Source organism: Palaemon carinicauda, chromosome 12 (assembly GCF_036898095.1).
Source record: "Palaemon carinicauda isolate YSFRI2023 chromosome 12, ASM3689809v2, whole genome shotgun sequence".
NCBI classification, from domain to species: domain Eukaryota; kingdom Metazoa; phylum Arthropoda; class Malacostraca; order Decapoda; family Palaemonidae; genus Palaemon; species Palaemon carinicauda.
This window is the reverse complement of record NC_090736.1, coordinates 3,581,147-3,598,518: the sequence shown is the minus strand read 5'-3', so window position 1 is coordinate 3,598,518 and position 17,372 is coordinate 3,581,147. Positions and strand designations below refer to the sequence as shown.

The 17,372-nt window shown below is 43.3% G+C and overlaps 1 protein-coding gene across 1 annotated transcript in view; it reads left to right on the top strand.

Annotated features, from left to right (window-relative positions):
* Positions 1 to 8,043: 8,043 nt before the first annotated feature.
* Positions 8,044 to 17,372, top strand: part of LOC137651172 (eukaryotic translation initiation factor 3 subunit L-like) — a 32,422-nt gene continuing 23,093 nt past the window's right edge. Inside the window, exon 1 of the mRNA XM_068384312.1 lies at positions 8,044 to 8,169. Within this exon, the coding sequence (XP_068240413.1) occupies positions 8,146 to 8,169 (24 nt within the window). The 5' untranslated portion in view covers positions 8,044 to 8,145. The remainder of the gene's footprint in view (positions 8,170 to 17,372) is intronic.

The following is a 17,372-nucleotide window of genomic DNA, read 5'->3' as shown; positions in this document are numbered from 1 at the left end:
TCTGTGACGCAGGTGCTACAAGCTGGAGTCTGGAAGCGTCTGATGACCTTCGCAGCCCGCTTCCTGCAGGGCGTGACCCACAGGAGTCTCGATACGTTTTCTATCGCTCTGTGGTGGCTACACAACAGCTGGTCTAACCTCAGGCTCCTTTTTGGACAGGTAGCAGAAGGTTGAGGGCATTGTTATCAGGTTTTAGTCTGCATGAACGAAAGAAGTATGTCTGGCCCTTACTTCTTTCTTCATCATCCCCTCTACGGGGAAGCACCATCCTGGTCTCTGCATAGCTGACCTCGAACCTCTGCAGGTAAACCATGCTTCCTTGTGTTCCGAGTATTAAGTCAATACTGTCGCGTCCCCCATACCCTGACGAGGTGGTATTGGGAACGTCCTAACCCAGAGTTCCTTCTGGAACTCCAGGTCAACTGCCTAGGACGGGTCACACTTCTTCCTTCACACACAAGCTTACGTAGGCCACATGGTTCCTTGCGGTGCAAGGAACTTGTGAGGTGCAGGGACTCCTTTTCTCGAGTGCGACTCACTCGGATTCTGAGTCCCCGGGTAAAGCCAAAGCCAGTATGGCTGGGGACTTTCCACCCTTCCTAAGGGATAAGTCACCCTTTGTAAATAGCGTGGTTTGTATTTCGGTTACGGAACAAATGACAAATTCGAAGATAATTTGTATTTTTCCTAACCATACAAACCTTAGCTATTTACACATATTTGCCCGCCAGCCCTGTCCCCCAAGACAAGTCCTACCTCTAAGTGAAAGTGAGTATTCACCTGTGTGTGAGGGGGAGGAGGGGTAGCTAGCTACCACTCCCCTACCCCCCCGCTAACTAGCGCGGGGGTAATACACCCTCGTTAAATTCTAATGGCTCGCCATTTCAGCTACGCTAAAAGTAATAACCCTTTGTAAATAGCTAAGGTTTGTATGGTTAGGAAAAATACAAATTATCTTCGAATTTGTCATTTTTGTAAATATGACTCAGAAGATTGGCTAAAATGTCTTATAATAATGGTGTGCAGAAAGTTTGAAATATTTGACAAGGAATCATAAAATAAGCTTTAATATGCTATCATTGTCATTTGTCTGGCTATCCATTAAAACAATTGTGTGTGCATTTACAAAATGAACTAATGACAGGAATAGGCTAATGAAAGGATAACAAAGATTCAGCCTTAATGTTTTGTTGTCCATGGTTATATTGAGCAAATACTAAGAAAATTATGGTATGTTGGTTGCCGGAAATTCTATACAAAAAGGGTCTTGAATTATGTTTGAAGAGAGTAATGTACTGTACCTTACCTTACCTTATTGCCTTATTTTATGTTTGGGTTCCTCCAGGTCCTTCAGTGTGAGGCACCACGTATATCCACCAGAGAGTTGCTAATGCATCTTCCAGTGTATTTTGCATCTTCCAGTCTTGGATGGTCTGGGATGCATCTTAGGTATTTATCAAGCTTATTCTTAAACACATCTACGCTCACTCCTGATATGTTTCTTAGATGAGCTGGCAGTTTTCCTGGTATAGTTTTGGGCACTATTAATTTACCTTGGCTTGCTCTTTCTGATATTTTTAGCTCCATGATGTTTTCAGTAATTCCTTCTATTTGCTTCCATGCTTGTATAATCGTGTAGCATTCTCTTCTCCTTTCTAGACTGTATAGTTTTAAAAATTGCAGTCTTTCCCAGTAGTCAAGGTCCTTAACTTCTTCTATTCTAGCAGTATAGGACCTTTGTACACTCCATTTGTGCAATATCCTTTTGGTAGTGTGGGTACCATATCACATTGCAATACTCTAGAGTGTACTACGTACATAAGTTTTGTAAAGCATAATCATGTGTTTAGCTTTTCTTGTTTTAAAGTGTAGAAGAGTGAATAGTGATACTTTACATTCAAGAATAGTTGAGCTGCTACTGATATGATTTCAGCAAAGCGAAGGGTAAGTGCATCTTTTTTATTTAATTGTAAATTCATATGCTCATATGATTACTGTATAATACATTGAAATATATGAGAAAATAGTATCCAGTAAAAAAGTGTTATAAGTAGATCTGTAAAAGGGAAAGCAAAAATATCGTCCCTGACACTGAATGTCCATCACAGACCTATTGTTCGTAAGAGTGAATAATTACATTATGTATAGTGCTTTGGTAATGTCTGAGACCTTGATATTTTACAAATTGTATAAATTTAAAGACCTGAGAAAAGTTAGAGGTAGCCTAGAACCTTGTGCCATCAATGGTAAGGCTTTGTCTTTTACCCTCTATAAATTGAAGAGAAGGAAAAAATATATAACCAATATATCTAAATAATGTCTTTATGATTTCTCACCTATTTTTGTGTCACCAAGCATAATACATTAACAGTAGAAGTACATGTACAGTAAATCAGTGTTGTCTGATTACATCGCGTCACACTCCCCCATCGTTTCAGATTCTTGAGCCTGAAGGGCCTTGAGTACTGCCAAGGTTTAGACAATTAATATGTAATGTTGATTCTTCCTTTGATAAACTCCCTGACAGCAGAAGAAAATCCCTAGCGCCCCACGCTTCTTTGGAAGCATCCGTGAAGCGAGATACATCCAGAACCTTACATCCAATAACATATCCTGAGCCAAACGAAGAGAATCATCCCACCATGATCCTGGTTCCCCGGTAATGCCATCCACATCCAAATCGGCAATGATTCATTTGCTTGAACTTTTCCAACAGCCGAACATAGAACTGAATCGTCTTTTCCGAAAGAACAACACATAAAGGAATTGATGTTGTTGTCATCCCCATGTATAGCATCCTTTGAGAAGGACCCAGGAGAGACATATTCACTAGTTTTCCCTTGTTTCCTTTCCTCACGGGGCTATTTTCCCTATTGGAGCCCCTTGGCTTATAGCATCCTGCTTTCGTAACTAGGCTTGTAGCTTAGCAAGTAGTAATACCACTGTGATTCCTAACTTTTCAATATCCTTAAGTAACCAAAATTGCTAAAACAATCTTTTTCAAAGACTCAATCAAAATTATCCTGTCACCCAAATACTACAGAGCTCTGATGCCCAAGATCATCAACCATTTGGAGAATCCTGGTGAATACTTGAGGAGTCATCCTGAGACAAACACAGGCATTAGTAAATATTTGGTCCATTTACAAACAAAAGCAGTTTCATCAATTACGGATGAATAGGAATGTGAAAGTAAGTGTATGTTAGGTTTATTGAAAACATCCGTTTTTCAAAAAGAACTTCGAGAAAACTGCCTACCTGATTAGAGTTTAGACATCGAAAATGGCCCTCCACTCACCACCCCAGTGCCTTGGGTACTAATAACAAGACTAACAAGTTGCTGTGAAACCCTGGGGAAGGATCTAAAACCTCCTCTATAACATTTTGTTTCTGTAGAAGTTTTTCAACCTGAAAAGATTAACATTGACTGAATTATTTAGATAAGTTGGACAAGGCAGAGTTTGAGGACAGAGGAATTTTATATGCATCCTTTATCATAGGAAGGACCCAGGGATTGTGTTAAAAGGTTTCCCAAACTTTTTGCAAGTGGTATACCTTTCACCTCTACGAAGACTAAGGATGAGACAGCAATGTGAATGCCAGGATATTATGAAAATAAGTTATTTTATTGTCAGAATAACGCATCTAGTATACTGTGTTGTATTGAGCCTCGTGGTGGAGAAAGCATGGCTATTAGAATTCGCTGCATACCTTGTATTACAAACAGGGTGGTACCGTGGTACTGTCCAGGAAGATCTGTGTGCCAATGATAGTTAGAATTATGAAAAATCTTATGCAACATGCATAACAAAATAACCGAACAACGGTGTGCCAGAGATTAATATCTAGATCCAGAATATAATGGACATTAAATTCCTGTCCAATAAATTAAGATGAGATTCCGTAGCTGAAGGCCAGACAGGAAGCAATACTCGAAACAATACTGAATGAAAGAATTAAAACACTTCAGAATAGATTCATTATCAAAAATCTTATAAGCCCATTTTTGAGCAATTGAAGAGGAGAGAGACCGTACAGTATATGTTTCTCAAAATTAAATTTGCTATCAAGAATCACTCCTAAAATGTAAGTCATGCAGAGTAAAAAAAAAAAAAAAAAAGAAAACCATTAGCATTGCAGAGGTCTGGATGTTGAGCCACTGTCCTGGACCTAATTACAATTATTATAGGTTATCATATACACATTGGATCTGCATACATGAGTGTAATTGACCTTTTGATGCATCTCAAGTATAATGCAATTATTTAAAGAAATAATAAGATGTTTTAAACCTCTATTTTCCTCTTGGCAAGGGTAGAAGATATCCTTTAGCTATGAGGACACTTCAAAATCAAACCATTGTTCTCGTCTTGGGTGGTGTCATAGCCTCTGTATGGTCTTCCACTGTTTTGGCTTCCTGGGGGTAGAGTTCTCTTGCTTGAGGGTACACTCAGGCATACTATTCTATCTTATTTCTCTTCATCTTGTTTTTTCTAGTTTTTATCGTTTATATATGAAATATCTATTTCAATGTTATTACTGTTCCTAGAGTATTTTAATTATTTACTACTCTTGTAGTTTATTTATTTCTATTTCTCACTGAGCATTTTTTCTGTTATAGACCTTGGACTTATAGCACCCTGCTTTTTCAACTAGGGTTGTAGCTTAGATAGTAATAATAATAGCGAGTAGGATAGGACCAGAAAAGCGCCCTTTTAAGTAATTGTAATTCCTACATTTTCCCAATCTAGATTGTTAAAAACTTCTAGGTACGCTATGGATAATTTAGGAGAAATAAGGTTTCAGTCTCTAGCTCCTTTCTCCAAATCTCCATGGGAATTTTCTCAGTATATGTAGTTTTAGGATTGCTGTAGGCCCTGCAACCCGTAGACGCTGTTGATATCTTCAAGTGTTCTAACATAAGATTCATGTACTGCCCTTCCCGTGTAGATAGATATCTTCAATTGCTCTAACATAAAATTCATTTAGGCTAGTTCCCGTATAGATATCTTCAGGTGTTTTAATATACGATTAATCTATTCATTAGCGACCAATAGTTAGGATAGGTTCACGCTATTCACATGTAGATAAAACTATTAATATTTTCTCCTAAAATATGTGAAGTTTACTTACTTACTTTTACTTTTACGGGTTTATTTCTCGCCCTCCGTCAGACACTAAAAGTCTGTTCAGGCGGGCCTTGGTGTGTGAAAAAATCATTTCTTTCCAGTTAATATTTTGCTCTGTATCTTATCAGTTATTTCGCTAGCATTTGTATTCAGGCTTAATAGTTTTCAGGTCACTATTATAACACTTTCTAAAAAGATAAGTCTTCAGGTTTTTCTTGAAAGCTGCCACATTATTGCTATTCTTGACATCGAGTGGAAGGTCGTTGAAGAGTCTCGGTGCAGCATAACTGAACATTCTTCCTCCTATTGCATGATTCACACTAATTTCGAATAGTCTATGTGGGTCATCAGCATGTCTAACTCTTACAGCGGCGCTGGTAGCTTCAGGGTAGCGGACCAAGCAATCACGAAGATATTTAGGCTTATCACTTGTAAGTGCTTTGTGGGTCAACAAGCAAATCTTAAATTCAATTCTAGCCTTAACAGGTAACCAATGTAGATCGATCAATGCAGGAGTTATTCTCTCCCGTAGTTTAATGCCTTTTATCAGTCTAGCCGCTCGGTTTTGCACATTTTGAAGCTTTCTTAGTAGTGTATTGGGCAATTTGTAGTACAGAGAATTGCAATAATCAAGTCTTGATATTACGTGACTCATCACTAAAATTTTTGTACTGCCCTCTGTTAAATATTTTCTAATAAATGCTATGTTTCTCAGGTGATAGTTACACACTTTCACTGTGTTCACAATTTGGTCCCTCATTGACAAATTACAATCTATCAGTACACCCAAATTTTTCACAACAGGCACAATCCCAACATCAGCATCACCAATTTTTATACTTTGAATTAAAAGGTAATTCTTCAAAGCCACCTTTGTGCCAAAAAACATACATTCTGTTTTATCATCATTTAATTTGAGCTTTTTCCTCTGCATCCATGTTTTTATTTCAGTCATTATCTCATCAATTTTCTTCTCTGTATCTTGTGTTGTTTAAATTGAGAGGTAAAACTGAGTATCATCTGCATATAGTTTAAAGCCCACTTTTTGTTTTTTCAAGATGTGTGATAACTCGATAGTAAATATGTTAAACAAGATAGGGCCCAGAACACTACCCTGTGGTACACCCTTCGTAAGAATTCTCTCACTGGATCGGTTTCCAGAAACTTCTACAATAGTCTTCCTATTCACTAAGTAACTGCAAAAATTTCAGTGCTTCCTCAGTCACTCCAATAGACTTTAAGTCGTCAAGTAAGTACTCGTGCACAACAGTGTCAAAAGCAGCACTAAGATCTAACATAATCAAAATTCCACACTTTCCCTCATCAAGAAGACCTATCATATCATTCATTATTGAGCATAAGGTAGTTTCTGTAGAATGATTAGCTCTGTAGGCCGATTGATTTTCCGGGAATACCTCTAACTCATCAATATGCGCCCATAATTGCTCACTTATGACTTTTTCAATAAGCTTTGACATGTAGGATAAATTTGAAATGGGCCTATATGAATTTAGCTCGTTTACATCACCTTTTTCCTTTGTAAATTGGTTTGATCAACGCAGTTTTTTTCACAGCTAGGAAAACAGGATTGTGATATACTTAGGTTAATTATGTTCAGGTAAATATTATATACAACTTGCTTGTTTGGAGCTTCACTTATTGAACTGTTTGGGAAAGGGTCGTTTCCACAATATGTATTCTTCATCTCTCTCATAACCTTTAACAAGTCGCACATATTTATTTCCTTAAATTTTATCAACTTCTTTCCCTCCTTCACTGGCATAGCTGACTGTCCTTCCAAGTGATTTTGGGGGAAACCTCTATAGATTTTATCATTTTTTTCATTGAAGAATATAGCAAATATCTCTGCACAAACACAAGACTTATTTTTTCTTTAATCCCATCAAATCATCTAGGTTTTTGTGAAAGTCCTTCATGTTATTGTTTTTTTTACATTCGCCGTTGTAGAATTTTCTTTTTGTTTTTTCTAACAGGATGTTATAGTCATTTCTGGCCTTATTATATAGATTTCTGGCTTGTAAGGATTTGGCTCTTTTCCATCTACCTTCCATCTTACGTCTGTGTCTTTTTGCCTTTAATAGCTCACTATTATACCATCTAACATTTTCGCGTACAACTATTTGTTTGTTCTATTATCGAAAGACTACTGAGAAGTTGAGAACCAATCAAATTAAAGTGTATTTCTATGTTTACTAAAAGACGTCTCTGTGTAATGGAAAGGAGAACATGGGTATTGTTTACTTTTACTTTTACTTTTAGGGGTTTATTTCTCGCCCTCCATCAAACATTAAAGGTCTGTTCAGGCGGGCCTTGGTCTATGAAAAAATAATTCCTTTCCAGTTAATATTTTGCTCTGTATCGTTATCAGTTATTTCGCTAGCATTTGTATTCAGGCTTAATAGTTTTCAGGTCACTATTATAACACTTTCTAAAAAGATAAGTCTTCAGGTTTTTCTTGAAGGCAGCCACATTTGTGCTATTCTTGACATCGAGTGGACTAACATTAAAAATTTTATCAACTGTATTGATTAGTTTTAATGTTTTATTTTGTATAATATTTACAAGGGAGGCCATAGACTCCAAAGATTGAGCCGGATCTCCTACTAAAAATAGAAGAAGAAGAAGAAGACGTCTGTGTCAACCAATCAGGGGTGCCATTCGTACGATAATTATCGTACATGTACGATTATTTTAGGTCCAGTACGATGTACGATACATACCTTAGGTATATACATATGTGTTTAATTAAACAATTATACTAAAATATTTTGAAATAAGTCGATCATGTAACTCCATAATTATTATTTTGAAACTGTGTACGATAATTTTGGTTGAAAAACGACAATTTTAAGGCTCATGTACGATAATCCAGTCGAAATAATCTTGCAACCCTCAACCAATGAGAGCCCAGATGCCGTTCTTTCTTTAGGACGTCAACATATTGTTGTGCGGCCGAAAGTTTATCTACAATATTTAGCACCTGAAATCATCCACCATGTATAACGAATTCGTAGATGAGGTAATATACGTGACGAGATATCCAGTGGTGTATGCTGCAAGCAGTTACATGTGTGGAAATTATGTATTTTTTGTGTAATAAGGTTATGTATGTTATCGGTGTTTCATGAGTCGGAGGGAAAATGTGTACATCTACTGGTTAGGTGAATTTAGGACCCAAGTTCAGCTTTTGGGCCTTCTTATACGGTGTTTGACTGACGCAGAATTAATAATTGGCCAAGAACGTGGTATTGGACCAACGGTATAGCTCGAAGTTAAAGGGCCAAGACATTTTTTGGGGGTAATATTTCGTTAGAGTCCCACCCAGCTCATTTGTTTATATTTTTGTCAAGTAAAACACGTGAGAAAAAGATACAATTCTGATCACTACATTATCCTAGCAATTATGTATTAAGATAGAAACGTTTTGTACCTTACTGTGCAATGTAGGCTTACTAAATTGTATCTTCTGTAAAAATAGAACACGCTACATTTCTAATAGGAAAAACAGCTTTTCCTCTAGTAATTAGTGGGCTATCAATGAGTTTGACCTGTATTTCCTTTGCAAGTAAGCGGTTCTACCTTTATGGACCCCCTCTCACTTCCCGATGTACTCAGATTGGGGAGTGTATACCGGTGTGACGGTCTGAACGAAACCCCGGTCTCAGAATTCTCCTTGATAATCTGCGCATGCGTGTACATTACCGTATGACAGTGCATACAAGGTTGATGTTTTATTTTCCTGTAATGTTAGCGTGCGCAGCTCAACATTACCGCTTGCCAGTACATATGAGTTTGATGTTTTATTTTTCAATATTAAACTTACCCGATAATCATGTAGCTGTCAACTCCGTTGCCCGACAGAATTCTACGGGAGGGATACGCCAGCTATCACTATACTAGAAGGGGGTGTACTCACCAGCGCCACCTGTGGCCAGGTACTGCAGTACTTCTTGTTGACACCACCTCAATTTTTCCTCTGTCGTGCTTCCGGCAAGACGTTCTGGGATACGCTTATAATTTTGGAGTATTGTTCACGGCTTTTGGTGAAGTATTTCTCTAAGATTTCGGCTTTCGCTATACTGGAAACTTCTCTATTAGCTTAGATAGCTTTTATTTGGTTTTGATTAATGGTTAACGATCTTTTTGCTTGATTTGGAATCCCCCTTGACTAGCTCTTTGATTCAAGATGTCTGACCTTTCACAAGCCCCACCCCATAGACGATGTAGGTCTTGTAATAGGCGTATTCCGAAGGCCTCGGTTGATCCTCACACCGCTTGTTCTGACTGTAGGGAAAGACCCTGTCAGTTGGAAGATCGATGTGAGGAATGCGCCGGACTTTCGGAACTTGAATTTGTTCGATTCCTTAAATATTCAACCAAGTTAGAGAGAGAGAGAGTTAGGAGGAGTTCTTCTCGCTCTTCGCTTTTTTCCTCACCTCATGATCCTCAACCTTTTCCTCCCCCTGTAGTGGCTACCCCCGAACCTACTATTTGTGCTCAACCTGATATGTCCGATGTTTTGCGTGCCATTCAGGCTTTAGGTGACAAAGTGGAATCGGTGGTTAGTGACCATAAGTCTCTTATGGCAGAAGTCAAAGAACTTAAGGTCAAAAGTGCAGTGGGAGGTGATAGTGCCAGTGCTGTGCCAAGTGCTAGTGTCAGTGCGGTGCCAAGTGCTAGTGTCAGTGTCAGTGTTGTGCGTGAGGGTACTTCTGTGCGTGCCAGTCGTCCTCCCAGTCCGGGACCTCTTGCAAGCTCCCAAGCCCAGGGGAGAAGCAATGTCGAAGGGCAAAAGGGTTCGGCAGGCCTTGATCGGCGCACAGAAGTATCCTCGGTGGTTGCGGGCGTGTCTTACAGAGACCGTCACTCCCACCCGCAGACGATTGAGCCCGTCTTTTACTCGTCTGCAGAGGAAATGTCGGGGAGAAAACGCTGGACTCAGGTCTCAAGACCTCTCAAACGCAAAGTCCAGACCTCAAGAGTTCTACAACCTGGTTGCAGTCATTGGATTAGCTCTGACTCTCCGCAGTCATCAGGTGACTGCACACCTCCTAAGAGAGGTAAGGTGATGCCGCAACAGACCTCATCTTCTGTTAAGGCTTTGCCTCAGCAGACCTTAGCGTCTGTTGACCCCAAGATGTCTTTGCTGCAGTCCATGCAGTCACAGCTTGCGGTCTTAATGCGTGAGTTTCAGGCTGAGAAGGTTACACCTCCTCCTGCGAGCGCTCCGCCTCACCGCAGTCCAGTCTGCCAGGCGTACGAAGTTGAGGTTCCTCAGGCTACCTTACCGCGTTCTGAGTTGCCAGTTACCAGCGGTGTGCAGCAACCTCCGCCTTCCTTAAGGCAACCTCAGCAATGGGAGCAGGAGTCTTATGCCTTACTTCCTCCGCTTCCTCTTGCGGTTAAACCAGCGAGGCAACAACCTCTTGAGGTACGACAACCTCTTCCATCCATGAGCCAGCCACCTCAGCACTCGCTGCAGCGACCTCAACCCTCCTCAAGGCGAGAGCCTCAACTCCTTAGGCTAGCACCTCAGGAACCTCAACTCGCGAGACAGGAACTGCGTTCTGCGCAGCCGCTACCTCAACTCTCGCAGCTCACACCTCAGGAACCTCAACTCGTTCCTCAGGAACCTGCTACTGCGCATCCGCAACCCTTACAGCAAGCGCAACTCTTGAGACAAGAAACTCATGCTAGGAGTCAGCCACCTCAACCCATGCGCCTACCTTCCTCTACTCTTCTTGACCAGTCTTTGCAGCCTGAACCTCAGGTTTTAACTCAGCAACAGAGACTTGAGGATGAAACCACAAGTGTTTATGCACCCGCTTGTTCAGATTCTGCTGTTCAGCATACCGCTGTTACATTACCTCTCACTTCGCTACACTCTGGTGATGAGGTTTCTGAGGAGGAAGCTGCGCACCTGGATCCCTCATCAGACGTGGAAGAACCCAAGTCTTCTCCTCTACCCATTGACTTTCGTAAGGTCCTGGCTCTTTTCAGAGAGGTATACCCGGACCATTTTGTTTCTGCTACCCCCCGCTCTCCTCCATCTGAGTTTTCGCTGGGCTTGCAACCTGTTAAGTCAACTTATACTAAGCTCGTCTTTGCTAGGTCCTCTAAGAGAGCTTTAAGAATATTAGGGGAGTGGTTGCAGTCCAAACAGCAACTAGGGAAGACTTCCTTTATGTTCCCACCTACTAAGCTCACTTCTAAGGCGGGCGTATGGTATGCCACAGGAGAGGAACCAGGCTTGGGAGTCCCTGCCTCTGCCCAGGCTGACTTCTCAAGTTTGGTCGACTCTCCTCGTAGATCAGCAATGAGGCGCTCTAAGGTTTGCTGGACCTTTTCCGATTTAGACCACTTCTTAAAGGGTGTATTTCGTGCCTTTGAGATTTTCAATTTTCTAGACTGGTGCCTGGGGGCCTTGAGCAAGAAGACCTCCCCTGCGGACAAGGACTCAGCCATGCTTTTAATGTCCTGCATGGATAAAGCAATTCGGGATGGGTCTGGCGAGCTTGCATCAATGTTTGTTTCAGGAGTTCTTAAGAAAAGGGAGCAACTTTGCACCTTTCTTTCTTCCAGCATCACACCTTGTCAAAGGTCTCAACTCCTTTTTGCTCCGCTTTCTAAGTTCTTGTTCCCCGAAGAGCTTATCAAGGATTTGTCTGCGGCCATGATTCAGAAGGACACTCATGATCTTGTGGCCTCTTCAGCTCGTAAGGCTAAGGTTGCTCCCTCAGTTCCCAGGACTTACCGCACCCCAGTGGCTGATACTCCTGCTACAAGGTTTATTCCGCCCTTTCGTGGCAGAGCCCCCAGCCGAGGAAGCTCCCGTCCAGACTCTTCCAGGAGCAGGTCTAGGAAAGGTCCCAAGACTTCAAAAGGCAAACACTGACTCTCCTCCTCTCCAGACAGCAGTAGGAGCCAGACTCAAGACCTTCTGGCAAGCTTGGGAAAGAAGAGGTGCAGACGCCCAGTCTGTCAGGTGGCTCAGGGAGGGTTACAGGATACCATTCTGCCGCAAACCCCCTCTTACCACTTCTCCCATCAACCTCTCTCCCAACTACAAGGAAAAGGACAAGAGGCTAGCGTTACACCAGGAGGTGTCGCTCCTGTTACAGAAGAAGGCAGTGGTTATAGTCCGGGACCATCAATCCCCGGGCTTCTACAACCGTCTCTTTCTGGTGGCCAAGAAGACAGGAGGTTGGAGACCGGTGCTGGACGTCAGCGCGCTCAATGCTTATGTCACCAAGCAGACGTTCACTATGGAGACGACGAAGTCGGTCCTAGCAGCGGTCAGGCAGGAGGACTGGATGGTCTCGTTGGATCTGAAAGACGCTTGCTTTCACGTTCCTATTCATCCAGACTCCCAACCTTTCCTGAGATTCGTTTTTGGAAAGGTTGTGTACCAATTCCAAGCCCTGTGTTTTGGCCTAAGCACAGCTCCTATGGTGTTTACGCATCTGATGAGGAATATTGCAAAATTCCTCCACTTATCGGACATCAGAGCCTCCCTTTATTTAGACGACTGGCTGTTGAGAGCCTCCACGAGTCGTCGCTGTCTGGAGAGTCTCAACTGGACTTTGGACTTGATCAAGGAACTGGGTCTGTTAGTCAACTTAGAAAAATTCCAGCTCATTCCCTCCCAATCCATAGTTTACCTGGGAATGGAGATTCGGAGTCAGGATTTTCGGGCTTTTCCATCGGCCCCAAGGATAAGCCAAGCCCTAGATTGCATCCTGAGCATGCTGAAGAGGAACAGTTGCTCGGTGAGACAGTGGATGAGTCTCACAGGGACCCTGTCATCGTTAGCCCTGTTCGTCGAGTTAGGGAGACTCCACCTCCGCCCTCTCCAATTCCATCTAGCAGCTCATTGGGACAAGGATTTGACGCTCGAAGCAGTCTCTATCCCTGTCACCAAAGAGATGAAGACCACTCTCTTGTGGTGGAAGACCAACCTCCTTCTCAAGGAGGGCCTATCGTTAGCGATTCAGACCCCCAATCTTCATCTCTTCTCGGATGCATCAGACTCGGGCTGGGGCGCAACCTTGAACGGACAGGAATGCTCGGGAACGTGGAACAGGGAACAGGAAACGCTCCACATCAACTGCAAGGAGCTACTGGCAGTTCATATGGCCCTAATGAACTTCAAGTCCCTCCTGCTAGGCAAGGTGGTGGAGGTGAACTCCGACAACACCACAGCCTTGGCTTACATCTCCAAGCAGGGAGGGACCCATTCGAGGAACCTGTACGAGATAGCAAGGGACCTCCTCATTTGGTCAAGAAGTCTAAACCTCACTCTAGTAACGAGGTTCATTCAGGGCAACATGAACGTCTCAGCAGATCGCCTAAGCAGAAAAGATCAAGTCATTCCCACGGAATGGACCCTTCACAAGAGCGTGTGCAACAGACTTTGGACCTTGTGGGGTCAGCCTACGATAGATCTGTTTGCCACCTCCATGACCAAGAGGCTTCCTTTGTACTGTTCCCCAGTTCCAGACCCAGCAGCAGTTCATGTGGATGCTTTTCTGCTGAATTGGTCCCTTCTCGACCTTTACGCATTCCCACCGTTCAAGATCATCAACAGAGTCATTCAGAAGTTCGTCTCGCATGAAGGGACACGGCTGACGCTGGTTGCTCCCCTTTGGCCTGCAAGAGAATGGTTCACAGAGGTACTACAATGGCTGGTCGACGTCCCCAGGACTCTCCCTCTAAGAGTGGACCTTCTACGTCAACCTCACGTAGACAAGGTGCACCCAAACCTCCACGCTCTTCGTCTGACTGCCTTCAGACTGTCGAAAGATTCGCTAGAGCTAGAGGCTTTTCGAAGGAGGCAGCCAGTGCGATTGCCAGAGCAAGGAGGGTATCCACTCGTAGAGTCTACCAATCCAAGTGGGAAGTCTTCCGAAGCTGGTGTAGAGCCAATGCAGTTTCCTCTACCAATACCTCTGTAACCCAAATAGCTGACTTCCTATTACATCTAAGGAATGAGAGATCCCTTTCGGCTCCTACGATTAAAGGGTACAGAAGTATGTTGGCTTCAGTTCTCCGCCACAGAGGTTTGGACCTTTCTTCCAACAAGGACCTTCAAGACATCCTTAAGTCTTTTGAGACTTCTAAAGAACGTCGTTTACCCACTCCAGGCTGGAATCTAGACGTAGTCTTAAGGTTCCTTATGTCTCCTAGGTTCGAACCTCTCCAGTCAGCTTCCTTCAAGGACCTTACCCTCAAGACTCTTTTCCTCGTCTGCCTTGCAACAGCTAAAGGAGTCAGTGAGGTTCATGCCTTCAGCAAGAACATTGGGTTCACATCCGAATCTGCAACATGTTCTTTACAGCTCGGATTTTTAGCTAAGAATGAACTTCCTTCACGTCCTTGGCCTAGATCGTTTGAAATTCCTAGCCTTTCCAACATGGTGGGTAACGAGCTAGAAAGAGTTCTTTGCCCTGTCAGAGCTCTGAAATATTATCTTAATAGGTCAAAACCTATACGAGGACAGTCAGAAGCCTTATGGTGTGCAATCAAGAAACCTTCGATGCCCATGTCCAAAAACGGAGTTTCGTATTATATAAGGCTTCTGATTAGAGAAGCCCATTCTCACATGAAGGATGAAGACCTTGCTTTGCTGAAGGTAAGGACCCACGAAGTGAGAGCCGTAGCCACTTCGATGGCCTTTAATAAGAACCGTTCTCTGCAGAGCATTATGGATGCAACTTATTGGAGGAGCAAGTCAGTGTTTGCATCATTTTATCTTAAAGATGTCCAGTCTCTTTACGAGAACTGCTACACCCTGGGACCATTCGTAGCAGCGAGTGCAGTAGTAGGTGAGGGCTCAGCCACTACATTCCCTTAATCGCATAACCTTTTTTAACCTTTCTCTTGAATGCTTTTATTGTTGTTTTTTGGGTTGTTACGGTAGGCTAAGAAGCCTTCCGCATCCTTTTTGATTTGGCGGGTGGTCAATTCATTCTTGAGAAGCGCCTGGGTTAGAGGTTGTGTAGAGGTCCTTTAGTATGGGTTGCAGCCCTGTATACTTTAGCACCTTAGAGTTGATTCAGCCTCCTAAGAGGAACGCTGCGCTCAGTAAGGAAGACGAACTTAATAAAGGCAGAGTAACGGTTCAAGTCGACTTCCTTACCAGGTACTTATTATTTCATTGTTATTCTGAAATAACTGATTATATGAAATACGGGATACTTAGCTATCCTTTAGTCATGTACACTGGTTTTCACCCAACCCCCTGGGTGTGAATCAGCTACATGATTATCGGGTAAGTTTAATATTGAAAAATGTTATTTTCATTAGTAAAATAAATTTTTGAATATACTTACCCGATAATCATGATTTAATTGACCCACCCTTCCTCCCCATAGAGAACCAGTGGACCGAGGAAAAATTGAGGTGGTGTCAACAAGAAGTACTGCAGTACCTGGCCACAGGTGGCGCTGGTGAGTACACCCCCTTCTAGTATAGTGATAGCTGGCGTATCCCTCCCGTAGAATTCTGTCGGGCAACGGAGTTGACAGCTACATGATTATCGGGTAAGTATATTCAAAAATTTATTTTACTAATGAAAATAACATTTTTATGCGAGCGAAGCGAGCTAATGACGGAAAAGAACCATTATACAATGTCAAGGAGAATGCTGAGACCGGGGGATCGTTCAGACCGTCACACCGGCTGCCTATAGGTACGATGACGAATAATCAAGAATACAGTAGTGTAAGGCGGGTCGTAGGGTGACGTTAGGCAACCCCCTCTATTAGGTAAGGACACGTATTGTAGGTTAGGTTAGGGGAAGTCATTTATGTTAATTGGTGTCCATTTTAATGCACACGAGAGGAACTGGCCGCTGATATACAAAGGCTCCCTAGGGGCCCCGGGACTAAGGGCGTGTACCGCGGGTGCCAGAGAAGGGCTTTGGTACTTTTCCCAGACTGGCCACTCCTTTCCTTCCTTCCCTTGTGTCTATCCCTGACCCTTGTGCCAAGGTGTTCTGGGGCTTCTGATCCCTGTAAGTGTGACTATCCCTCCCCTGACAGTGTTATGGTTCCAGTTGGAGTAACCACTATGGTTCTTCCCTTTGGGAAGTGTCAATGGCTGGGTTTCTCAGTCTTCAACTCCTCTGCTTGCAGAGCTTAAGGGATGGTTGGTAAGAGGAAGAAACGTAGGTGTTCTTCTTCCTCTTCGGACCCCTCTTTGCCAGTCTTAGTCGGAGGAAATGGCTCCCTTGACACAACTTCTTTTAGGAGAGGTGGGCAGCACCTGAGTGGCTTCCTTCTAGTATTTTGGCCATCTGGAGCTGATGCATGGGTCAGAGACTTCGAGCTAGCCCCTTTGGCTTCTGAATGTCACTTCATTCAAGATGAAGATGTGTAGGGAGAAATATGAGGGGGTATTGTCAGCTGTAGTCGTAGGAAGGGCTTCTTTCGACAACACCACCTCTTTGATTGTTGGATGGCCTAGTGGCTCCTGACTCCATTGGGAGGGACCCACAGGCATTTGTTTCTGTCCCCCTAGGCCTAGGCACTGAACTGTGGCCCTGTGGCACAGCCGTAAGCCTCTGCTCCTTGTTGATTCTGTCGCTTCTTCTAAGATGAAGAAGTAGAAGTTAAGAAGGGCTTGTCTGCCGCAGATGTAGGAAAGGGCTCCTTCAAATCCACATCTCTTAGAAGGGGTGGGCATCTTCTAAGTGGCTCCCAACTAAATGATGAGGGAGCCACTGCCCTGTGTTTTGGTCCCACGGTACAGACTTGCAGAAACATGGCATAGCTGAACTTGGCCCCATGGGCTGGACTTTGTCCTCTACTACCCTGATAGGCAAGTGTTATTGTTACAGCTCCCTCAGGCTAATGTAGTGGGTTGTAACTGTGACCCTGTGTCGTACCTTGAGCCTTTGCCCCACAAGTTTTGTCTGCGACTACCCCAGTAGCCAAGCATTACTGGTTTCAGCTGCATGGTTGGGCACTCCAGGCCCGTGACCCTATGTCATGGTATCGAGCCTCGGCTCCACTGGAGCTGGGCTCAGGTATTTCGGTTCAATGTTTAGCCCTCCAAGGCTAATATATGGGGTCGGATCTGTGGCCCTGTGTAGGAGCTTCGAGTCTTGGGTCTGGTCTCTGGCTACCTCGGTATCCAAACCGAACAGTGTTACTGCCCTGCGTTTCTACACCTTTCGGGGCTGTTTCGCAAGGCTCGAGTCGTGTCCCTGTGTCACGGCTT